At 37.6% G+C, this 26,924-nt stretch overlaps 1 protein-coding gene across 1 annotated transcript in view; it reads left to right on the forward strand.

Moving 5' to 3' along the window:
• Positions 1 to 26,924, forward strand: part of UVSSA (UV stimulated scaffold protein A) — a 47,475-nt gene that overhangs the window by 16,651 nt on the left and 3,900 nt on the right. The window contains exons 7-12 of the mRNA XM_023925669.2: positions 4,476 to 4,590; positions 12,829 to 13,006; positions 13,911 to 14,060; positions 18,687 to 18,870; positions 19,753 to 19,864; positions 24,272 to 24,455. Coding sequence (XP_023781437.2) covers positions 4,476 to 4,590; positions 12,829 to 13,006; positions 13,911 to 14,060; positions 18,687 to 18,870; positions 19,753 to 19,864; positions 24,272 to 24,455 — 923 coding nt within the window. The remainder of the gene's footprint in view (positions 1 to 4,475; positions 4,591 to 12,828; positions 13,007 to 13,910; positions 14,061 to 18,686; positions 18,871 to 19,752; positions 19,865 to 24,271; positions 24,456 to 26,924) is intronic.

Raw genomic sequence — 26,924 nt, forward strand, 5'->3', positions numbered from 1 at the left:
ATAAATACAAAAATAAATATCAGCATTTTAGAGCAGATTAACAGGCTAAAAATTCCCTTCCCTGTGGAACTTGAAGAGCAGTGGTGGTGCAAGCAGCCTCTGATGTCTGGGGATCTGGTCTCCCTTCAGGTGGACCATTCTCTAGTGACAGAGAGGGGTTGTTCACCCTTCATCTCTGATAAGACTGGTGGCCTGTGTTAGTGAGTTTCCTCACATCACCTGATAATTAGAATGGATTTGAAACCAGGAGCTTTTTTCTCACATTCTTTGACAGGTGATTGAGAAACAAGCAGTTGTGTGACTACCTATCTTCGAGGTATTTAATCTTGTACACTACAAGAAAAGCTTTACATTGTGGTATTTATCACTTGATCTTATACTTTGCTTCCCTTCCCTTCAGACATGGCACATTAGAAATTTCGTATTGCTTGTTTTTATCTTAGTCTCCTTTTTCATGGTTGGAAGTATCTTAACCCCTCATTCCTAAAAGAATTATAATTTACTTAATCGGCCACTTAAAACTATTGTCTTAAATATTTATTTCTTCTGATTTAATGGAGGATTGTTTCTTTTTATTTTTTTAATTGACTGAAAAAGTTTACCTATAGTGGAAACATAGATAGGAGGTGATTGAGTTTTCCTTCTACATCTGTAGAAGTTGCTTTTGGAGATGTCTTCATGCTTGCAAAGCAAAACTTTAAAATAACAAAACATACTTTTCTAACTAATAATGTTGCCCATGAGCTCTCCCAATTTCTCTAGCAAGGAAATGGAACAAACCAACATAAATGGGATGGTTCTGATAAAGTACCACTGGAATGAAGTAAATTGAGATATAACTACCTGCTGTTACTGTGCAACTTGGTGATTTCCAACAGTGACAACTTTAATATTTTAAAGTAAAAAGATAAATAACTTATCTTGTTCAGGATTTTATCCAGGTAAAGACTTCATGTCTGTTTGAGGAGAAGAGAGAACTTAATTCCTGATAGTTAGCTAAGCAGTTAATTTTTTTTACAGGAAATCTAAATTTAATAGAAGACCCCAGGGAAATTCAAGGGTGTGAACAATACGCATAATATTTTATGAAAATGACCCCCATATTTAAAATCTGGCATTATATGTTATGCATTGTAGCACCAAGTCCACATCTACCTTTTAGAAAATTAAAACACATAAATTCTGTTTAGTGTTTGATATGTGCTGCACTAGCTGAAAGCCATAATGCCCCTAAAACCTTGGGTTGCTTTTCACCTTTCATAAATTCCTGGGTAGATTCTATACAAAAAATAATTTTCAGCTCCGTGGCTCATTGTTATTCAAACTTGATTGATTGTCGTCATTTACTCAGTGAGGAAGTTAAGTGCTCCTGTCATTTCTGAAGAGTATAATTGGGACGTTTCACAGGTCAGCGGTAGTGACAGGTTTCCCTTTTGATTAGTGTTAGACTGATAACAAAAATTACAGTTTCCTATGATTAATGTTTTCTATAGTACTTGAATGCACAGTTCATGGATTGTACCTAAACAAAGTGAATTTGCATCTGATTATGCCTTTTCTCTGTCAGGCTTTTCACGTGCTTTAAAGTTTTAGATCATGCAGGTAATACAGCAAAGTTGCTTCCAGTGCAGTTTTCAAGTGGAGGATTAGTGAAGTCCACTGAATTTTAGTATATTACCATACAGAGAGATATGTGCCTCGAGTGATATGAACAAATTAGGTGAAATTTCAATTAAAGATAGCACTCTTTTCCTCTAGTCCTCTCAGATATGACATGCAAGGAAGAACTGGTATTATATCCCCTGCTTTTTTAGGCATAATCTGGCAACTTAAGTTAAATGATCAGGCTGGACTGAGTTTTTTCCTCTTGCTAGTTTGACAATATTTCTGTGTTCTTTACACCTGTTGCTGTTTGTTTACAGGCTGAGTAAAAACTAAGGAAATACACTGAATTTACTTTCCCTGTTTTATGACATGAAAGTTAGTCAGTTTGTACATTATGGCACAAAGTTGTAGACTAAGATAATCTATGGCAAGTTTTATCTTGGTGAAATATATTTTTAATAGCTAGGTAAGAAATAGAACCTAAGTATGAGAATTATGGTGATGTCCTGCTTGTAGCTGGAGAAATACTGGAGGTTATTTGCTGGTGGTTATTTCCAAATTTAAATTGTCCTTAATAGATGAAAAGGGAATGACAACATGAGCAGAATTTCAAAACCAAGGTACAAACCAACTTCAGTCTCCAGCCTTCTTTAGATGTGCAGTAGAAAACATGATTTTTTTCTTTCTAAGGGCTATTAGGAATGTCTTCTAAAAGTTGTAGTTTAAGACAGATGTTTTGCTTTCCAATCTAGTGGTGTTGGGAGTTTATGATTAGTGGTGGAACATTTGATCCTTTCTTTGATTAGAACTCTATTTTGGTTTCTGCTGAGGAGGTCAGGCTCAGTGTGCATCTGTCGTGGCTGGGCCAGGTATGGCCTGAATTGCTGCTCTCCTTTAGATCAGGAAAAATGATTGCAGTGGGAAACCAAAAGTAAACCAAGGGTGCAGGATCCACCAGCAGAGCCTGAATGTTGGCAGCTCTCAAGAGAGGGATAATTGGGCTGAGACTGCACTGGGTTCCTTACCTGTCTTTGGCAGCAGGGTGCTCTCAAACATGATTGCCCTGAGACTATTTTGAAATGAAGGCTAATTAGGTGTTCCCTAGTAAGAATGCAATAGTAAATCAGCTCTTGTCATTGGGACGGTAAATCTGTTTTTTTTTCTCTTCTTTTTCACTGGAACTGCAGCCTTCTTAGCTCAAAGTAACTTTTGAAACAGGGAAGAATCTTACTTCTAACTTGTACTGCCCATTCATTATGTGTTAATGTGTATTTGTGTATTAATATCAGTTAACATTCTTTGTTAGAAATTAATACAGTGCAGCCTACAATTAATTATGGCCAAAAAGAAATACTAATTTTTTTCTAAAAAGTTATTATTTATTTTAATTTTTTAACTACATTTAATAAACAAAGGTTAGCTGCTAGATTTTTGGCTTCAGAGTATGACTTAAAGGAACTCAGCTGTGAAACAAGATTAGAGTAGTGAATTAGATTGGGAAAATTCTCCTGCAGGCAAAACCTGCAGTATCCTCTGGTGCTTGTAACAATGAGTAGTTGGTATGAATATTAACAGAAGCCAGGTGCACTAATAGAAGTAAAGAACACAGTTGAAAACAGTGAAAACTATATACTAAACTATATAATAGTATATATATATAAACGATATAATAGTTTTTATATATAAATTATATACTGAACTATATACTATTCCTTATCTATTGCTTTGGGTTGCTGCAGCAAAGTGGAAAAAGTGATAGCCTGTGCTAAGGTTGGATTTCGTGGATACCTCTTACTGTTTCCTTGTAAAAGCACATGGCAAACATAAAATAGAACGCTAGTTATGTTGTTGGGAATGAGGTTACTCTGAGCATGGGCAAAGGAAATAAAGTCTCCATCACTGTTGGCTTTTTAGAGTAATTGGCATTAGTACTCTGATAATATAGGCAATGTCTGGTGACACAGATTCTTTTAGATTATGTGCAATTTAGAAATAAAAAACATTTTCAGGTATGAAACAAGCTTAGAAAAAGTGTAGATTTGATGGCACATATACAGCAGTTGCTAGCTAAAATTGTATATAGGAAGCCACTTATGTGGATGAATTATACTGGTTAGTTGGAACTCCCTGTTTTTTGGGGTTTTTTTCTACCTACTCATAGATCCTCAATTTCAGACTGCAAGACAGACCAAGTGCACATTTAAGAAAATCCTGTTTTGTTGGTCTTAACCACAGTAGTGTGTGCTGTCTGGTGGTATAAATGATTGGGATGTACCAAATCAGTTAAGAAATTAATGTATCAAATTATTCTTAGTGCTGTTGTGAAGAAACACACTGAACCACTGTAGTATAGAGATCTGAATACTCTTATTTGGGTCACTATTAGCTTTCCCATTCATCAGCTTCCCTTCCTGTTTGCCTGGTTTTGAGCTCTTAAACAATTTGTGATACCATTTAACATGCCACAGATTATTTGGGTGCTACTAACTGAGTAAAATCATCCAAATGAGAAGAGGTAAGACTGTAATTTGCTCATTAAGTCAAAATCTTGATGTTATTTTAAGATTTTTTGGTCTTATTTTGTAGTTTCACACTTTCTCAGACTTCACCAACTGTGTGTGTTCTAATGGATAAGAGGGGCTTTAAAGAAGCCCTTAGGATAGAGTATGGCTTTAGAGATAAAATGTTAAGCAGATAAAATGTTAAGGCCTAATCTTAGATAAAGATTAAATACATATTTAGGAAAATACTTTTGACATAGAGAAGTCTCAGTAGGGCTATCAGGATGTCTGCAAAATGTGAAGGGAAATGAAAAACAGTCTTCACATTAAAATAAAGAGAAAATAACCCCAACAAAAATATCTCTGTAGATTAAAGCCTCGGATGATGAGGATGATGAGGATGAGGATGAAGATGAATTTGTGGAGGTCCCTGAGAAGGAAGGTTATGAGCCCCACATTCCAGACCACCTGCGTAAGGAATATGGTGAGTTTGCCCAGCTGTGACAAGCTTTATCCCTGCATGTTACTGCTGCACTAAGGTAAATAAACAGCCATTCTGAAGTAATAAAGTGATCAGCGGTGTGGGTAATCTCTGCCTGCTCTGAGGAAGTCATTACATGGACACCGGAGCAGCGATTGGCTCTGGATAAACAAATACTTTCAGGAGCAAGAGCAACTGAGACGAGCAGCTTATTTCATTCCTTCATCTTCCACGGGAGTTCAGAGCCACAAGCAGCACCCTGTGTGCTTTTAAGTGTGCAGAACACATATTGAGAGTGAAGGGATTGCAAAGTAAAGTTGGCAATGAGCCTGAATATTACAAATACTGGTGCCAGTCTGGTGAGCTGGGATAAGGTGCTGTTCCATCACCTGCATTAGTAGCAGCTGCATATACACTGACTTCCATAGAATGGCCAACTTAGACCTCTGCTGGGTGGCTCTTTCTGTTTAGGTATTGCTGCCAGAAGATGTTAAATGCAGCTCAGCCTTCAAGTGCAGAATTACAGCCACAGAGCACATACCAGATGACAAGCTATAATTTTGTGTTCTTATTAAAAGTAGATAATTTTTAAATGAAGTAATACTTACTATGTGTTCTTGTGCAATTGAGAGTGGTATTACTGAGAAATTCAACTTCAGTACATTGCTCCTTGTCCTTTGCACCTCTTGCTTAGTAAGTCTGCAGCTTTATCTCTGTGTAACTTGATATATTTGAGAACTCCCAAGATTTCAGTACATCGTAGAGAAAGGTAGCTGCCATCAAAAAGCTTGAAGTTAAAAACCTGTAAGACATATCTTGCTCTGACATTTGTCTATGATTATTTGATGCTGTGGCTTTCTCAATCCTGTTGATGCTTATTTTTCCCATTTCTGCAGTTTACCTTATAAAAATCAGGCTGCAGCTACCACCTGGAACTCGATTTCCATATCTTTAGCAGCAGCCTAAGTAATCCTAACATGCAAAAATTCTGTTTATGCTTGCCAGCTTCCACTGGAAGTGAAATGTATTCACCTCTTCCCTTTTATCCCATCTTCCTCATGGACACATATTTTTTAAAATAAAGCATCTTACCACCCTTTCTGTCACACTAACACAATACTTGGCTGCTATTTGAATTCCTTCTTGTAGGAAAGGATAAAAGAAGAAGCCTGCTATCTGCTCAGAGATATTTTAAAAATCTGTATAAAATAGATTAAAAAATTCCCAATTTGTATTTAAACTATTGCTGATAGGAAAATACATTATAATGAAGAAGTCAATCAATCAGAAAACAAAACCTCTCTCTCATTCTGTATACCTGTGGTTATGTAGGAGCTAATGGTCACACTTGGCAGTTTTTTATCTGTTGTGTTTGTTAAAAATAACATTTTGAAAGAAATTAATAATTCCTGATGCTTCTGAAGACATTCAGCTTTACTTACTGCCATTTACAGCTATTACGTAAATTCCAAGTGTAGGAAATGATCCTAAAATAACTCAGAATTCCTGAAAATCACAACTTAGAAAACAAAAGTCTGCATGAGTGAAATGTTCTAACTGGAACATTAAACCTTCCACGTTAAATAAAATCCCAGCATTACATGGAAGGTGTGAATGTTTAAAAGCTTTTTTCCTTTTGTTGTTCCTTTTCCTGAACAAGGCAGATTAACTTGCTACAGTAAACCGGAAAACAAAGCTGTAAAACATGGCTGTGGAAATGGATTGAAATGTGACATGTAAATTATTGATTTAAATGTCACTTTATTCCCTTTCACTTCTCTCACAAAAATGTATCCTACCAACAAGGTAAATTTTGTGCTTCTCCTGAGAGCTGAAAACCTTGTTAAAAAATGAAAATTTATTTAGAAAGACAAGTTCTGTGCGTAAGTATATAGACATATGGAGTTGTATTATCTGTGTGTTTATGTGATTAATACCTACAAGCTCAAAACTGGTGATGATATTAAATACAGAAGTTGAATTGAGCATGGGTACAGTTTGGATGGAGGTAGAATTGAACAAGTCAATTTTAATCTTGATGTGTAAAATGAAATGTAAATTTGTTAAAAGAATTTAGGTGATTAGATAATTGAAGTGTGAAGATATAACCCATTAGAGGTGTCATGCCAAATTAGCATTACCAGAATTTTAATGACCTCCCATTTGTATAATCCTTATTTACACTTGCATCTGATGTCTACAGTTGACAAGAGGCCAGCCCTCCTGTGGGAACACAGGGTCATTTAAAATACACTGTGGTGCTCAAGAGGAATATTTGGCTGAAAAAGAAACAACACTGAAAATAATTTTCATACGACTGTTCAGATCTGCCACTGGGCACTGATGTTGCTGATACCACTGACGAGTGACCTGCCCTTGTATGGCTGGTATTGTCAAGCCCTGGAAAATGCAGCCATTATTCATTTAAAGGAAAACTTTAGGGAGAAATAAAATCTTGTTTCCACCGGAGATTTTCCACTTCACAGCTTTTGCTGGTCAGCTGTTGGTTCCATTGGCATTAAAGCCTTAGGTGGATGAGGTAAGGGATGGAACTGTGCAGTCCCTGACATTGTTCTTGTCCCATAGAACAGAATGCCAAAGGATGAGAGATTCCTTCCTGCCCTTGGTGGTCTTCACCTGGCTTGCAGCTGTGCTCTGACTTACATGGGAAATGATCTGTTTTGAGGGATGTGCTTTTCCATGTGCAATTAGAACAATTCTCAGCTCTAGTTCAAAGCACCCACTTCAGTTGGTAGTTCTTGTCTCAATGCAATCATTACTTACCCGTGCAATAATGCTTTGAGAACAGGGGAGTCTTATTGTTGTTTTACAAGAGGTGACATGAGGAAACCGTCTGACTCGGGACTATCAGCATGGAAGCAGTCTGTTGGTTATCAAGTTCCATCTTTATCCAAAATTATATTAGGAATGACTGTGCTGACACAAACCATTATTTCTACTCTGGTTAATAAGATTATTTCTCTTGTATTTGAGCCTTAAGCTGAATGTTTTTAGGTCACTGATAGCTACTTTACTGGTTCACCTTGCATCTTAGAGTCTGCTTGAGATTTCTTTCATGTGGGAATCAAAGCTACAGTTCTAAAATCCCAAGGGTTAGTTCTATCAATTTCTGTAATTTGTCCTTCTTTTCCTCAAAATGTGATGTGCTTTTTTTGGGTTGGATATCCCCAGACTGTCTTTCCTAATCTGATGGTATCTCAGTCATACTTTCTTGTGTGTTAAGCAGCTACTGCCGAATCCTTAAATAGACACATATGTGCTGGCTAGATGGAAATTAAAAATTATACCTAAGCATTTTCCTTCCTTACTGCAGTGATTTCCGTCTGGGTCTAGCTTTTCAGTCAGGTTTCGTTTATCTGGTCTCCTCAGGAGCTTCTGAGGGAATTCTCCTTGAGTGTGAAGGGTATGGAGAAAGCTCAGTGGAGACCACAGCAGAAACAAACCTGCAGACTCTAGAGTGTGTGAAGCACCATTGTCAGGGGCTGAATTTGAGACTTAGAATTACACTGTCTAAGCTAAATAAGGCTTTTACCTGACTTCTCTAAGGGGAAAAAGCATATCATGTTTTACAGGGGGAATGTCAGACAGAATTACTTATTTGCCTCTTTGAAATTCAGGTTCCTTTTTCATAAATTTGGAAAATGCAAATAACACACAGTTGTGTTTCTCAGCCTGACAAGTCTAGTATCTAGAATAAGTTTTCTATTAATATTACTATAAATCCCTTAAAAAAAACAGATATAGTTGTTACATGATGTAAATATCATGTATTGATTTATCATAAATGTATTGAAAACAGATACTTAGCATTGAAATTAAAATCACTGAACACAATTTCTGTAATCAAATGTGTGTGTGGTCTCCATTTCTCTTAGGATATAAAACTCTAGAAATATTTAATTATAAGTTTGCAAGTGAGATTGCCTCATTATATTAGAGTGTTTTGGTATACATGTATATGCACAAGCACAAGTTCTATATGGACACAGAATTATCATTAAGATTGGAAAAGATGTCTGAAATCATCCAGTCCATCCTTTGACTAAGTACCACCATGCCCACTAAACCACAGAGTTGCCACATCTACTCATTTTTTGAATACTTCCAGGGATGGTGACTCTAGCACTTCCCTAGGGAGCGTCTTCCAATGTTTAATTGCTCTTTTCAGTGAAGAAATATTTCCTGACATCCAACCTGAACATCATTTAGTGCAGCTTGAACCTACAGAGACCTAGCTACACTTAGGACAATAAATGAGTAAAACTGTAATGCAGTATTTGGAATTAAGATTAACCTTTCACATTTATGAAAAATTTTTATCCCTTCCCAAAAAATACTTCAACATCCATGTAGAATTATTGACTGTAGATATTTCTTCTGATTCATCCTGGTCAGTTGATCATGGAAACTTTCCTCATTCTCAGGAGAGATCCTTCTATGTAAATATAGTTCCCAGAAAATTTAACAGGATATGAGATATACTTGGTTTCTACTAAAGTTCTTGGAAGTCAATACTCACTGCACAGGATATTGGTACATTTTGAAGTAGTTTGCCACAGCAGTATCCCTCAGAGGATCTATGCAATGGCCAGGGGATGCAAAATCGTAAGGAAGAAGCTTAAAATGTCAGGGTGTAAGCTGTAGAAAGGTCTTGATATCAAAGTTGTGGTTTTGAGCTTTTCTGGTTCTTAACTATGACTGTAAAACAGTAATAAATAAGGTTAATTAATGAGAGTATAACAACATATTCTGTAATTCCAGTAAGCCAAATTGTTTATGTAATGTTAGTGAACTCTTCTTGTTAAGGACCGTAGTTATATTTTTTTCTTTAATTTGAATTTCCAAAGGAGGATTCCAACATTTCACATAAATGAGCAAGGCTACTTTCAAAGGCAGTGGGAAGCTTTGCAAAGTCCAAAGCTTATTGTGCTTCCTGAGTAAAATAGCAGCAGGCATTTTCATTGTAAACGCAGTAGAGTAGGTGGGGAAATAGTGTATCTGAACTGCTGGATTTTCCTGACAGTCTGGGACAGTGTCTGTATTAATATAAATCACATACACTTGGCTTGACTAAGATTCAACAAATGGGGAACAGAAATTATTAATTTTTTTTTCAGGAAAGGTAAAGTCCATAATACTTGTTTATATTCTATCTCCATTTTTTCAATTAAACTTCAGTGAATCTGAAGTAGTTTGATTTCGTCTAAATCCACACAGCTGAGGAAACCTGGGCTTGCTTTTTCTCTGAATTTTCACTGAGGGGCTTTTATCTCCCCCTAATCCCACCATTTCTGTCAGGACATAATCTCTTTCTCAAATTTACATTTTAATTACAAGGCCAGCTGAACTAGCTAAAATCAATAATGTCAGCATTCAGCAGCCTAACTTCAGCTGAAACCCCAGCCTCTCTCTTTCCTTCTATCGATTTATCTTGTGAACACGGGCTACTTTATTGCTTCAGGCAATAGGTGCCATTTGGTCAATTTAAACAAAAAGGAGGATTTAAACACTTTTATGATTCTTTCTCAAAGCTGCTACTGTCAGAATTTGAACCCAGGGACTGTACTTACTAAATACACCACACAGTGCAGGAGGATTCTGAAGAGGAATTTTTACTTTTAAAACTGTACTTAATCCCATCTATATTTTAAAACCAAAACAAAGCAGCCCCACCCTGACATGGGACACCATTCAGCTGAGGCTGTTTGCCTGGTTGCTCTTGTCTTTATCCTGTTAGCAAAAACTACTTTCATGCACAAATACTTCTTTAAAACTCCACAGTAGAGGCGATGTCTTAGTGTATCTACTTTTAGCTATTTTGCTGTTAATGGTTTAAAATAAGAAATCAATGAGAAAATATTTTGTTCTTGTTACTCTTAAGAATTCCTGTATTGATCTTCCAGATGTGATTTTTATCTGTCTAAATGTCACATTGTCCATTTATCTCTCTTGCCTTTCCTGTCTGTTGCTGTCTGCTTGTCTTTGCTGTTACCTTCCTCCTCAACAAAACCAGTGTTGTGAACAAGCAGTCATGCTTCCTGTAAACATCACAGTAAAATAAATGGAAAAAATAGGGCTTTCTGAGAACTTTTAATACATATGCACATATTTCTTCTGAAGATGAGAGGTGTGTGAGTGACACAAACCTACTGTCTTCTGACTACTTTTTACTATTTGTAAATAGTACCCATACAAGTGCTCTCAAAACATTTGCTTTAAACAATGCTTTTCAGAAAGAGTCCTTAAAAAAAAAAAAAAAAAGGAAAAAGAAAGCAGTTTAAATGCTAAATACAGTCTAAGCAGTTCTGCAGTACAGATAATCTATGATGTATTCTTCTCAGTTAACCTTCATGCCAGAGGCCCTGCTTGTAACTGTTTCTATCATTAAAGGAAGTTTACTTCTCCAAGTACTGATGCTTCTAAAGTGTGGTTACAACAGTGTTTTGGGATCTGTTTCACTTCAATAAAAGCACCTGAGAAAGGCATTTTTCCTTTCTAGCCTGTGAAGTGAACTGAGATGGAGCCCTGCCCTGCCCCCTTTCCAGACACATAAATTCAAAACTCCTGCATTATTATGTTACTGAAGTGCTGTTTAAAAGCACATTTTTGTGGAGGCACCATTCTCCCTCTTGAACAGCAAGTCCACAGCCTAATAAGTGTAATGAAATTATTTCTTTTGCTATTTAACTTAGGTATTTATCTGCTTAGATCCATACTATTATATTTTATTACCATTTCCTTTATTCCTGGTCCTTCTGCTAATATTGAGACTGTTTCCTAGTGCAGAGAGTAGTCCTTTAAATGTTTTTTGGGGTTGGTTTTTTTTTTTTTTGGATAATGTTCTTTAAGGGCTTGTTGACTTAGGAGAATGTAGAGTGTTCATAGCTTTTGTTAGTGCCAGATGTGCTCAGCAGCAGGATGGACTCTGGATTTTGAATTAGGATTGTTACTGTCTCTGGGAAGAGGCTGTCCAGGAATTAGGGTTAACAGGTGTCCTTCTCAGTGCCCTGAGCTTGGAGCTTTGGAAAACAGGTTTGGATGTCGTTCCCTGCACAAGGACTCAGCTCCTGATCTAGGTACTTGGAAAATGTGTTCCTAGAAGGTGGATCTCAAAGGTGTCTACCTCAGCACCTTGGCCTGTGGCTGGTGCTATCCATGCAGTTGCACCCTGTGGGTTAAAGGGAATGAGTGATGCAAACAAATCAAGGTCAGGATGAATTACTGGGAGACCTTAGAAGGTGGTAAGATGGGTCACAGCAAATTGTTCTAATTTTGTTCATGGAAAATACATTATTCTCTTAAATAAAAATATTCTGTGTACCAAGCCTCCCTGCCAGTGTGGGTCTTGCAATTTCCTACTCAGGTGGCTGGTCACAGATACCACATTAGCTTTTCCTTTTCTGCTTAATATATTGTGATACATTTAATGACGTACAAAGTAAGCATACTTCTGAATGTGGCTTCAGGGCTGGTTAGAATTGGGCAAAAGATTACAAGTTACAATTAAGTAATGGCCAAAAGATGTTAGATAAACTTTAGTTATTTTTCATAAGAAAGCTCAGATAATTTGCTAAAAATCTTAGGTTTATGAAATTATGAATATTTTTTGTATAAAATTTAGGGATATTTCTTGAGGGATGAGACCTTGCGTAAGAAATTATTTTATAAAAAGGCTTTTTGAGGGGACAGACCACATTGGCTTGAGGGATCATATCTTTCCAATTTTAGCTGTTATTGGCTGAAAAGTTCTTGTAGCTACTACTGGCTGATGGAGTTGCTCCTCCTGCTCAGCAAGTAGATGCAGGTGCTAACAGCACCTTACCTGTCCTTACAGTCCATGCTGAGTCTCTAATCTGGCTGTATAAAGTAATTAAAGTTACCCCACCACTGAGCTGCTGGTGCTGAACATCAGTGCCTGGCACTGCCTTGCAGAGAGCTCATTCCTCAGGGGTAGCTCAGGCATTTCCTGTCTCTTGGACAGACTCTCTGGTCATACTTCCTGCTTCTGCCAGCACTTAAATATTTTCTCCTGGCAAATTGTGTGGTTTAGTATCTGTGAAAGATAAATGTTCTCCAAATAATTCCATTTCACTCTGAATGGGATTGATGTCTAATGCAAACTGAAATCAGGAACACATAGTCAGCACCCTGAGCTGTTTGGGTGGGACTGTGAGGGTGGGAGAAGTGAATCACTCCTAAACATCAAGGTTTATTTTGCAGGGCTTGAACCCCGGTCACCTCCAAAAGCACCGGTGATGAAGGCATCAACAGGAGCAGCTCCGCTGAGCTCCCACACTCAGCTCAAAGGGAATGAGGATGAACTTGATCCAACTTGTGCAGCTGCCACACTGAAACTTATTAGAGACAAACTACCAAAGTTACCATCTCCTCAAGACAGGTCATTTTTATTTTAATTCTTGTACAAACCTCTTGCTCTTGTGTTTATTAGTCATGACAGCACACAGAAAAGCATTCATAAACCAGGCAAGCTGACAAGGCTGACTTGGGTCTCATTTTGAAGTTACATTCATTGCTTAATGTTTGGGATTTTGTTGGTGATTGCACCAGGATCTTTTAAGGAATCTTTTACTGCTCAGTTAATACAGACCTGACTTGGTGTAAATGGCCTTTATGAAAATACACTGTTCCCTTCCTTGCTAACAACACCCCCACCCCATTTATTTGTGTAAATTTTGTTTGGAGCTAAGCAGAGTGTATCCTAATGTTCAGTTAGCAAGTAGTTTCAACATCTCTTTGTTCCCAGTGACTTATGCTGTCAGTGCTGCCTGGAGGTGGTTCTATTGCTTCCAAAGACATATTTGTTATCAATCTTGTTCAAAGTTTGGTGAAACTCCAGCCTTGCCTAGCATTTGGCTGTGATTTGAGGATAAGGCTGGAGTCCTCTGCTTAGTGGCATGTTCCTGGAAAGACACTTCTGCATGGGCCATGAAAGCCCCCAAAACGTAGCAAACTGGAATTTGAGATTTTCAGTACCACATCTGTGGTTCCTGTGGGAGTACAACATGCATGATCCACTGCTGCCCCATCAGATCTCTGGACTTCTGCCCCCACAGTGTGATATGTATTAGCCAGGATTAGCAGAACATGCAGTGAGCTGCATAGAGAGTGTGTTGTGTCATATGGTTTGCCTTTAAAAAAAAAAAGGACTACCTTGTAAAAGTAGTTGTAATTGTACGTGTAAGGTAGTATTAGTGCTGGTCTAGAAAAATCTAATGAGAACAGAAGAAAAGTTGTTGTGGTCATTGGTGTCCTGTTATTGACTTCTCATCAATTTTCTCCAGTGAATCTGCAACTTCTGAGACGGCAAACTTGGAAGATCCTGACAGTAAAAGAAGAAAACTAGAAGAAAGAGCTAAAGCTCCCCTCATGCCTTTTGGATTAGATCTTCACTACTGGGGAGAGGATCAGCCAAGTGCTGGGAAGATTATCAAGTAATGCTCTTTTTCTTTTAAAACAAATTAAACAAATAAATAGATTTACTTATACTCAGAGGTCATGCAGTGAGGTGACTGCTATTTCTTTTGATAATTACTTTTCTTCTTTACCTTGTGTTGTAGGACCCATAAACAAAGTCAGAAATTCTACCTTTGAATGTTATTTGTTTTGAGAAGATGTGATACTAATTAAATATAAATATCCTTTGATGCTTCAAAGCAATTTTTTTTCCTGCTCTTTTTATGTTTGCAGCATGGCATCAGTTACTCCAATTTAAGCTGGTACCTCTTTATGCAAAGGGCTCTGCCAAGTGTGCAATAGACATTCCCTGAGCTGGAGACTTTAAGAACTAAATAAGTAGCAGGCAAGGTAGGAGAAAGGCTGGGGAAGTGTTTTTCCTGACTTCACAGAGTGGTAATTGAGGAAACTGATATGCTTATTCAGTCACACAAGAGAAAGGTGCGGTTACAGGATTTGGATTTGGATCTTTCACTTTCCATTGCTATTTAGGAGGTTTTGTGTTTCATGAAGCATTGCTGACTTAGGGAAAGCTTTAGCACTGCTGGGGAGTAGAGGTCGTAGGAACACATCAGAATTTATTTCTAGCAGTCCGTTTTTGAAACCCCTTTTTGAATTTTTAAATGGAAGTTGGGTTGCAATGTCCTCTCTCTATGTATAAATTTCATTTAAGTCCACCAGAACTTTGGTGTCAGTGTGTATCATACCTGGCTTGAACAAGGCAAAAATCATTGACTGGCTGGGTTGCAAATTAAGCTGCTATATTCTTAGCATATTACTTTAACTTAGTTTGTTTTATTACCAAAACAAAGAAAAATACCCCCAGCCTGTAACCACAGTGCTATAACAGTCATGGCAGAAAGGAACAAGAGGAAATCTTTGCCTCCACACCTGATTTTGCTGAATATCTTCTAAATTACCAAAAACTGGTGCCATTTGATGCATAAAAGTGCTTTACCACAGTCAACCCAGGCTTTGGATTCCATCTCATGTGGTATAGGCTCTTCAAAGCCTATGAAAAGATTTTCAGCAGGGCTTTAAGAAGCATTTGTCTGTGATAATGCCAAAAAGGTAGTAAGGCCTTATTTTACATTGCAAATGAGTTATTCAAGTCATAAGTGAAATCAGAAGCATATTTCACTGCCTGTCTGCCTCATGCTGTACTGTTTTATTTTTATGCTTCCCAATAAAATAGAGGGCACACTTCTGAACCATACAGTCTATAACTACAGATGTGCCAATCTAACTAAAGATAATTTAAGTAACTCTGCACACACAATACCATTGACCCAGGTATAAAATAGACTTACTGAAAAATTAAGGTAGTTATCAGTCATCTCCTTTAGCATTTCTATATGCACCCATACTGGCTCTGTAAGATTCTTAGGGGAAAAAAGGAAACTGAAAAATAGACAACACATATGGGATGTGTATGGAATTTGAATTTTTAAAATCTGAAGTGGAAAAGTCTCTCCATTTCATTCAACAATGCATTTACTTAATCACAGCATTTACAATAAATTAAGACTTTGTCAGTGAGAATGTAGCTACCAGGAAGATTTTCTAAAGAAGTTTTGTTGGGTTTTTTTGTGGGGGGAGCAGAAAATATTGTGTGCTGCGCAGTGTTGAATTGTGTAGAGTCTGCTATGTCAGCTTAACAGACTTATTTTGGATAGTATGGACATGCCAAACTCATCTACCATCCTCCTTGAATTCAATCAGCTCACTCTTAGGAGCAGAGAAAAAAATAGCTGGTGCAGCACTGACTGTGACTAAAGTGTCTGAATTAGCCCATTTTGTACTTGCTTCAGGATCTCTGTAAGCATCTGGGATTAGAATTTATATTTATTCAATGTTTTTATAAGCTTCCTGTCAGATCAGAGATTAAGATTATATAAATTCATTGTAAGAGGGCAGCAGTTCTCCAAGAGCTTTCTCTTAGATTTTAGTTAACCCTTACTTGTCTTTTATTTCTCCTCCTCCTCCTCCTCCTTATTGCTGTGTCATTGCCATTAAAGCCTCTGTTATTTATCTGGATTAGGAGCACTCTAAATGTGAGTGAGGTGTTGATTTTTCTCATCTTTTAGTTGATTATCTGTTCCTTTTCTGATCCATCTTACAAGCAGGGTTTACTTGTCATGTGAATCATTTTTTCAAACAAGTGTCTGCCTGTTTATAATGTTGCTTAACTTACAATAAGAAATCAGAAAACAAACCCACTGCTTTGTTCTTTTCTCACCTGCTTGGAAGTCATGTTGGGAGAAAATAAGTTATATGCTTGTAGTAAACAGTAATATGTATTAATATGTATGTAGGAATCAGGCTAATTAAGTTCAGTTCCCAAATACTGGTCAACAATACATAGGGCAAAACATAGTTTTAATATTCTTGACATTTGTTTGGTGTATATTTAGGGGAAGAGAGACAGAAATTACTAATATAATAAATAGAACTATTTCCTAACTGGCAGGGTTGACATGCACAACTGTTAAATTCTTCTTCATTCTCATGTAACTGTAATTTGATAATTTAGAGGGGGAGGGGAGTTCAGACCACCAAAGGACACTAGAATTTTACTAAGAGATCCTGTAAGATTGCCTGCAAAATCTATATGGTGCCTTTTATAGGAATGCTCTCCTCTCCACGTGGCTGCAAGGTTAGTGACACAGAGCTGCCAGTCAGTCTTGCTTTCAGTATTGCATTAAACAAAGCAAATAAGAAATTGATGACATTCTTTTATTAACTGTCTATTGTACAATCTTGCCACGTAATTTTTGCAGCTAAAATACTGTACCATTCAAATATTGGGCTGATGTAATACTGATTTTTTAGAAAGACTCTCAGGGCTTTTGGGGTTTTTTGCTACACTGTAGAAGTGTGTAATTAAAAACACCTTGTTTAACCAAAAACTGTGAAAATACATTACTGTGTTTACTGTTGAACTAGCCTCCACTGGAACTCTCTTGCCTTTATCCCCTAATTTACCAGAAGAAAATTATTTGCACTTTATGGCAGGTTAGCATTTCTCTGGCACTAATGGGTTGTATTTGATGGAGAATTTACTGGATAGAATCAATCTGTTTAACAAGAATTTTATTGAACATTTTTATGATGATGGCAAATCAGAAGTTTCAGAGTTTTCTTAATCCCTTTTTAACCTAGTTCTAACCTCTTTACATAGTTCAAATTCTCAACGAATGCATTAAAACCAGCAGCTATATATATTGTAGGTTGCTATGGTCAGATATTTTCCTCTACTTATCTTTTTCCTTGTCATCTGCTGAAAACTTGGTCAGATAAAATTAATCAAAACTTTTCAGACCCTCTAAAGTAATTCTTTCAAGTATTAGCTTATGTGCTTTACCAAATTGTGACTGGTGTGATGAGTGAAGCCAGTGTTCAGATATATATGGCTCTGCAGTGTACAGAAAGCAGTCTCAGAATGGATATTAGTGAGGGAGAGGAACTGGATATGGACAGAGAAAATCCTCTCAAATAACTCTGGAACTGATTGGGTCGAAGAACTATGTGGAAGAAAGGGATTGCAAGGTTCCTTTAGGAATTTTATGTCCTTATCAAGACATCTGTCATCTAAGTATCTCCATCTTGCTTGTCATGAGCAGCAGACATGCAAGCTGCATTTTTTTTCCCTTAGTTTAGCTATATTTTTTTCCTCTTAATATTTCCTTAAATTTGGGTTGGCTTGTTTTTAGCTTCAGATATCTTAAAATTAGATACCTAAGCTTAAGATGATCACCCTAATTTCTTTTCATGATTACGAGAAAGAAGCATTTATCATCAGAGGGACCATCATTGCCTCCTAAGATTAGCATCTAAAATGAGTCAGGTAATTGCTCTCTGGGGTTGCCTGTTTTTCACTAAAGACTGTTGGCAGCTCAGGGTGGCTAAAATGAAATTATATGAATGTTGATGAGAAAATGTTTGTTTGCTTATATATCTGTAAATATAGGTAAGGTCTCTAATTTCAAAATAGATTTTCAATGGATTAGCTTAATTTTCTAGAGGAACACCTGATAATTTCTCAGATTTACAGACACTGTGTAGGAGAACCTGGAATAAAGAATCTGTATGAGGCTCAGCTGATTGTTTGCTCTTTCCCTTGGTCTCAGTTGACTGTAACATCCTCTGATTTCAGCTTCTGCTTCTCTGCTGCTGCAGGAGTCCAGCTATCAGGAATAAGATCAGACACGTTAAAATCAAACTGTTTCCTCCTTGGTCTGTCTTCTGTGCTTAATCATAGAAGTATTTTGTTATGAAGAATGTTAAGTACAGAATTAAAAAGTTTTTCACTGAATCTGGAAATTGGATAACTGACTCTGGATGTCAGATCATGAACTAAAGCTAAGACTTGTACTAGCTTAGCAGGTTAAATAGGAAATCAATACTAGACAGGCTTTGGTGGTATTTTAAAAGTATTTTCATAATACAGGAGCCATAAGAAAGACTGGTAGATTTCCTGGGTTTTTAATTCACTAGTAATGCTTCCCTTCCTTTCACATGTGAGTTTAGCACAGGTTGATAATGGTTCTCTATGTGTTTTCTTACAATTTTGTGTGAATTATTTTCATTGGTTGTTTTCCCAGATTTACCTCTGAACATCGATTTTGGGCACCCAGTGAAGTAGAGGAAGAGGTGGAAAATAAAGAAATAACGGAAATGTTAAAAACCAGGTATATAACATTTGCTGGCAAATTTGAGCCAGTAAAACATAAATGTCGAGCACCCATGCCAGGTGGAACTCTGTGTGAAAGACAAGATCGAATTAAGGTAGGCACTAAATTACATGACTTCCAAGATCTGTGCTGTGTGGAGAAGATCTCCTTAGAACATCCATAAACATTTTTTTCACATTTTAAGTATAGCTCAAGAGAGTGGGAGAACATTGTGTTGGAGAAGTTCATTGTTAGTATATGCTTTGTAAGGGAAACATCCTCTTGGTAAAGAAGCTGTAAACATTTAAAGAAATTTAATTTTAAATTTTAATTTAAATTAAATTTAATTTTTTTGGCATTCATTGTAGTTTATTTGGATTTTATTTATTACTGTGATGTGTGAGTATCTGGCAGTAAGGCAGAGATAGTTCCTTGCTGAAAATTTTTCCTCAGAGCATATTTGATATTAACTGTTTCTAGAAATACACATGTTTGAGGGGCAAAGAAATTTTATTTATGAATTAAGTTTTATGAAAGCTAAATTCTACACAGCCTCAGATTATGAGCTCTGTTGAGCAGAACTACTTTGTTTAAATACTTTATTCTAGTATCCCTGTTCCTCCTGTATTATCTAAGATTGAAGGATCTGAATGCACTTCAGTATTTTAATGGGACTGTTACAGGATAGAGATATAGCATAAACAACAATATATGATGCAGCATTGGTGCCCTAGTTCCAGACTTGAAAGGATGTGCCACCTGGTCTCTTTAAATTGGATGTTTGTTTCAAAAAGAGCTTATTTCTTTGAGATTCTGAATATATGAAACTCATGATGTTTATGGGATTCTGATGCTTTCTAAAGAGGACTGGGAGTCAAGTGTAGTTTTGTTGTTCAATTCCACTTTCCAGGTTTAAGCTGAGTTGCATAGAATATAAACATTTTCTTTCCATTCAAAACCTGTGAGATTTTTTCTTTCTCCCCCTTTCTTTCTCAAGTGCCCTTTCCATGGAAAGATAATTCCTCGGGATGACTCTGGAATTCCTGTAAATGCAGAGGACAGAGCCAGAGAAGAAAAGATGAAGTTTGAGAAGCAGGCGGCCCAGCCAGGTCTGTGTCTGCATAGCATCTTATAAAAGTAAAAGTTAAAAAAATTACTACACAGAGGTGGGAAATACCTGTTACCTGTTTTGCTCCTAACCACATTCTTCCATTTGCATTCCTATTGATTTTAAATTACAGCTCATTTGCAGTGGTTCTTGCTTATGTGATAAATGTGGATACATGTGTAGACAGAATATGGTTAACATTGCATTTGTGCTTTATTCACAGTGGCTTTTGTAATGTTCCCAGCACTGCTCAGACAGCCAAGTTATAACCTTTCTCTTAAGGAACATGTTTATCAAGGATGATTGGACCTGTTCCTTGGGAAGTGCTTGACAGAACTACTCCTGTGCTTCTGCAAGGAAAATGTCTAATCTTGCTGGTCCCTAACAGTTTTGATTGATATATATGCAATATAATATATGCAATATAATGATAATATTATTAGGATCATTGTGTTACCACCAGTATGGGGAGGAGGGGCTGGATTTTGTTTTTAAACAATTTGCCTTCTCGCATCCTGGCTGCAGCCCTCAGGTGTGGAGGGGAAAGCTCCTTCTTCCCCCAAGATAATTCAGGCGTTTTTAGCCAAGGTGCAGCTCTGGACTGGTAGGTGAGGAATGCAGGCAATGAGTACACAGGCAGGAAGACTTCCAAGGGGAATAAGAGACTTTCTTGCAATAGTACAACTAAACTCTGTTAGTGATGGACAGAAGGTACCTGGTGGACTACAACCCAGAAGCTACTGGAAGTTGATGGACTGCAAAGGAAGATGGGAAAGAGGGATCTATCCAGCAAAGACACAGTTTATAATTGGAGGGAACAGCTTTTCTTTAATCTACCTTCCTCCAGCAGGTCTTAGTTTTCTCTGGTTTGAGCTATTTATTATAGGTGATTATTCTGCATTCTAATTTAACTTATCCATAGGCATTAGCATTTTGATATCCTGTACTATACTTCCTTGAAGGAGTTCTCTCTTTAGGTTTGACTGACTTGGTGTTTGACAGCTGTGCATATTATTAATGAAGCTACTGAACCTTTCATGAAACCTCTTGAGAGCCTGAGGAACTGTTAACTGTATTCAGAACAGGAATCAGTATTCAGAAAGATCTGTGTGGGATGAATGTGCATTTAAACATACAATTGTTTGACCATCTTTGAGTGACTGTGCTTGGTGGTTACAACAGCACACCAGTGCAGCAATTACTGAACATCTTCTGGTATTTGCAGGTGCCAAAGTGCTACATTTGCAGGTAGTTTCCATCCTTGTCCAGGTACAGTAAGTGCTTTAAACTGGCATCCAGCCAGCAGCACAGACACTGTTGGACTGTCACAGGGAAACTAGGATAGGGGTATGGATGTTGTGTTAGAAAGGAAAGTTCCCACCTTAGTTAAGACAAACTAAAACTAGCAAATTAAACTGATAGGTGTTCTTGAAATCTCAAACTAGAAACCAATATTCTGGTATAAAAATCACTTGGACTGAAAAATATTGATTTTTTTTTTTCCTGTGAAATTGCCGTTGCTTGAGGCTAGACATAGTATTTATTTTTATTACAGTGTCAGCTTGGTGTTGTTAGAGGCTTCTCACCTCTGGTCCACAAGGATGTGTGTGTTAGTCCCAAACCAGTGTTGGCATTGCTCCTTGTGTTATTGAGTGTGGTTGTTAAGCTGAGATGTCACACAAAGGTCCATCCCATTTGGCTGGGGATGTACTGCACAAGCTGTGGCACTTAATTTATTGGACAAAACCTTCCATGTTTCTGAAGCCATACGTTTACCAGATGTCACTAAATACTTCTATCCACTTCCTTTTTTCCTCTGCCTCACTATTTTTATATTTGCTTTGGAGTACTTTCATCAATTTTTAATTTTTTTTTTTGCTTGTTTTGCAGCTTGTGGTTTGGAGGGGTGTGTTTGGTTGGTTTTCAGTGGTGTTTGGTTTTGGGTTTTTTTTGGTAATGAGGGTCTTGAAGCAAATCTGAGCAGTGCTGATGTTGGAAATACACAACTGGGAACCCACTGAACAATCAGGAATTGTTTGACTGACAACATCATAAATGATGGCAGTTTGAAAAATTTGGAAGAAAACACTTAAATTTGGGGGTCAGTTGTTTGATGTATGTTGTATGTATGTTGCATAAAAATTCTTGCATCTCCTTCCTACTGGATGGTAGATCTATTTCTATATTTGTGTGATTAAATGGGGAAACAGTTATATAAAAGTCATGTGATTTGTGTACTAATGATTGTCTTTTGACAGCACTGTCATTGTTATTATGGATCATTTATTTTCTTAGTACAAAATTTTAAACTCTAGCTAATGTCCACAGAAAGTTGCTTTGGGCTCTTCAGTCCTGAAACAGTGAATCAGGTGGGATTACGCTGACCCGCTAATCTGCAGCGTTCATCCTTTTCCAATAGTTCGCACACAGGAGCAAATTAAGTGCCTATTTTTTGTGTCAACCCTGAAGAGTATCTGGTTTTTCAGCCCTTAGTGACTTGTTAACAAACAGGTATCAGGACAGGCTGGTGAAGGCAGGCCGCTGGCCACTCAGATGTGAAATAGCATCTCTTTACTAACTACAATATTGATTCCCGCCTACCCTTGCAAACTGTGTAATTTTCTTTTCCCTGCTGCTAAACTCAGTAACAATGTATGAAGAGCTTTAGGGGCCCATCAATGCTCAAAAAGCCTGCTCTTCCCTGGCATTCTATTGATTTTTCTCAAAAGCTTTTAAATTGCTCCTTCATTTTACTCAAATGCTCATTTCATCTCTACTGGATGCCGGCATTTTTTCCTTGTGTTTAAACAATTGCTCCATTCACGGGGTTCCTAAACTGTGACGCCTTCTTATTACTGGGAGATAAACTGTTTAGACAGTTTTCCTTAATCTTGGATTAATCGTTCCTGTGTCTGAATTGTGCTGTTCTGTATTCCCTCACTTCAAAAAAAAAAAAAAAAAAAGAAGTCTGTGAGGTCTTATGATCTATCGAGTGAACGTGTTCTATTTTCTCCCTTTTCTCCCTCCTGTGCAACTCTTGAACAGCTTCGTTTCAAAGCTTCAAGTTTTCCTCATGCTTTTTGGTGTGTTGGATTTTAGTCAGTCCTTGCTTTCATGTATGATGGTAGTTTAGATTTAACCTTTCCTTGGAAAATTGCTCTGGTATTCCTTAACACCATGTTCTTAAGTGAGGACATTGTCTCTGACCTTCCTGAAATGTTGTTAGCAGTGTTTGTCACACTCAGTCACCATCTTGGTGTATAAATGAAGTGTATAGTCCTTTAGGACTGTTTATTTTTCTATATCTACAAAGATGTTATGTAAGAGGAATAGACATTCTGTGTTACAATTTCTGCAGGCAAGAAAGGCTGACTGACATAAGGGAAACTATGACAAATGACTGGCAATTACTGTTTTTAAAATGCAGACTTCTGGCATTTCTGCTGAGTTTAGACCATGTTCTTTTTAAAGCAGTACTTCCTAGATTTTTTTCCAACCCATATGCTCAAAGTCTTTACAATGAAATGAATTTTTTCTCAGTTTCCCCTTGGCAGATGTCCATCCTCCAGCCACATTTTTACTTTGTGCTACCTTGTTCTGATACACAAGACCACACTGAAAGTGAAAAACTGCAGCCTCCTTAAACAGTCCACAGTCTAAATAGTTCATGCTTTTTCCTCTGGTGGCATCTAGGATCAGAATCCACTGATGGTGCATGGCAGGATTCTGAAGCATTAAGGTTTTGAAAAAATGTAAAACAAGATTTTTTTTAGATAAATTAACTTGTGCCATTGTTAAGAGAAGAAACTTGATTTTGATAAATAAACAGAGGCAATGTGGGATAGTTAGAATCTTTTTCAGATGCAAAATGGATGTCATGGCAACAGGGTCATGTTGTCCTAGTTAAGAATTTAATGTAGATGTCAGATACAAGTTCATGCTTTAAAGTAAATATTATTGATGAAATTGTCAGCCCTACTCTGCTCAAAAGGTGATATATTCCATTTTTTTAGGTTTATTTTTAAGCTTAAGCAGAGTCTATTTCTGCAGATAAGTTCCTCAGCTACATTGTTGGCATTTTAATTTCTAAATAATAATCACTGTGTTTATTCATCTCTCCTACATGGAATAGTTTCCTTGGAATTTTGCTACTGTGCTACTGAAAAAACTTTAGTCTTCCTACAGTTTTATCCATGGCAGCTACTAATACATACTAACCCAGACTGGCAGAGCTTCATCAAGATCTGTCATTCTGGGAAACTGCTTTATCCTCTGTTTCCGTTGTGTGTGCAACTTACATCACAGTGGCTCTGCCCTCACCCATGGGTGACAAGATCCTCTTCCTTAGGGGACTGCAAATCCTCCCTGGGTTTGGAGTTTCAAAGTTCATGTTTTGTCTTTTCAACAGAGTGGCGAGATCCAGAATTCATGAGAGAAGTTGAAGCTGCTACAGGACTGGATCTTGGTTCCTCTAAAAGTAATGGAAAAGGACAGAAAAAGAAAGGGAAGAAGCAAAAATACCCAAATCTGACAGACCTGAAGCAACAGGCTAACACTTCTCGTTCCCGGCTTGAGAAGAAAGTTTTCAATAAGTAAGATATTTCCATTCTCTAAAGCCTGTTAAATAACTATTTCTGTTTGATTCAACAGTATTTTCTGTTTCTACATTAACATGTACTTACTAAACAGCTTTTTTTGGCTAACTGCAAGAAAGAATGTCTTCCATATGTGTGGAGGGTAAAAAATAGCAGGTACTGACAACCAAGGTTATTTCTTTGAAACTGATTTTCAATTAATTTGCAAAATTTCCCTATGAAAGACTTTTTTCATCCTGTCTCAATTTTTAAAAAACTTTAATTGCTGGATTGGCTTCTCTGGATGACCATTTACGAGTCAGGCACAACAGCTCAGGTGAATGTGGGACCCTGCCAGCTACTCCCAAATGGGCTTTAGAACATACAGTAGCTCCATCTGTCCACTATTTACAGTTCTGTTGCCTTAGATGTGGCTACAACAAAAATTTGCTTAAGCATGAAGGAGTCAAAGGAAAATAAAGTTGTCAAATCAAAAAAGAAAAATTATTATTGTAAAATCATTTTTACAATATGGTGGGTTATTCTTTATGCATACTGGATGAGTTGAACAGCATCCAAGGCACAGTATTGTTTAAAATCAATTTTCCCTTCACTGATGTACTGGTTATAATAACAAAGCCAAATCCACATTGCTTTTGGTTATGGAAATAGCACATTTTCTGTGAAATACTCATGTCACCTGGTCTTAGTTAGAAGTCAGAGACATACAGTTCTAATGATTAGATTTTCATATCATGGTTTACTGTGGTTTGTGCTAATGATTTTGAGTGTGTGTTAGTGCCAGGCATAGGGAATCAAACCTGTCAAGTTTTTAATAGGTTTCATGCTTTGCAGCACTAAACAAGATGATAACCTTGGCTCCTTATAACAACCCCAAATTACTTGAAATGTATAGGTGATAAACCCAGGCTCTAGTCTGCCAATAAAGCTAAGTGAAATTGCACACAGATCATCAAAGTGGGATCTCATTTCATTTACAGTATCACACAATCCACTGGTGCTAATGTAAAACCTACATGACATGAAAGTGTCAAGGCCACTCTGCACTGCTAAAGGCTCACTTTTCTCCTACCAATTAGGTAATATTTGAAGTGCAAAACCATGACCACATTTTCCTTACTCTGGTAACTTTATTGGCAGAAGTTTGTTAAAAGTATATCTCTTCCAGGGTGTTTTTTTCAGAATGTTGGTTTTCATTGCGGTTGCTGATGAGAAACTCTTTAATCCCACCATTTAGAGCGTTATTAAGAAGAAACCTCTGTTTTCAGATGTTTCAAAATGGCTTTGGAAATGAAGCCATTACATAGAGCAGTTACCAAACCAGAAGTCAGCTTGTTTCTTGGAGATAACCCTGGAATCAGAGCTGGAATAGTGTGTAGGGGCTGATCCTGAAAGAGGCTGAGGAACTCTACCCAGGTGCATGTCTTATCTTCATTTTCCTGCACAGCTTGAAACATCCACAGAAGTAATAAAGACAGACTGTGACAATGTAGAGTCTTAACAGCAGGGGCCTTGAAACCATCTACTTGTGTAATGGAACTTACCAAACTTGTAGAAATCAAAGGAGACATCAGTCAGTGCCCTGTTTTTGAATGGGACACTGTCCCTCAAACCAAGCCTGTTAGCTGCTCTACCTTCTCACATCAGCAGAACAGCCAGGTGTTTACCTGGTGTTAGGAGATAACATCCTTCATAGGCAGGGTGCCAGCTGAGAACGCCTGCAAACATCAGCCTCAGCTGAGCTTTTGTGCCAGAGGCATCTTAAATAACCAGTAAAAATTGGAACTTTAGAATCCAGTGAGAAGCAAAATTCCTGACGCAAGGTGCTCTCAGCTCTGCACAGCAGCTGCTTTAAGTTTCTGAGGGGACAGATGTTCACAACAGAACATTTTCCTGACTGCTTCTGCTGCCTCTTACTCCTCTGCATTTGTGAACCTATTCCTCTGCCTTACCATCTGGAGGATATAGGGGCCTGCTCTCTCTCTGCCTTTTATGACAATCTGCTACTCCTGTTCATGCTGTCTAGGCATCATTTTCCTCACCCTCAAAATCTTAGCTGTGTGATCTTCACTCAAGTTTGTGGAGGAGAAAAAAGTGCAGGTGTCTTAATTACCCAGCTCAGAAGCATTGCAGTCCATCCCAAGAGAAATCTCTGGGTACATCTTTACTGGGAGGAAGCAGTGGCAGCCAATAGAGCAGCAACAGGGACACAGACAGGCCCTCACTGGATTTGGGAGCAGCAGAAAACTTAACAGCTCTGAACTTTATTCCCTCACTTCCTTTTTGAACCAGAAGAATGTTCTAGAACCTTCTTCAAGCATAGCAGGAGATGCAGAGGGCACAAGTGCTTGCCCATGCTGAGGCAGCAGAGATCCCATTTCCACCTAATGTATGAATGAGGTATTGGACATAGTGTCCTGCCTGTACTAAACTCTGGACACTTCTGCAGCAGAAGCTTGTCTGTGT

This window comes from Cyanistes caeruleus, chromosome 5 (assembly GCF_971803275.1).
Source record: "Cyanistes caeruleus chromosome 5, bCyaCae1.hap1.1, whole genome shotgun sequence".
In the NCBI taxonomy this organism is placed as follows: Eukaryota; Metazoa; Chordata; class Aves; order Passeriformes; family Paridae; genus Cyanistes; species Cyanistes caeruleus.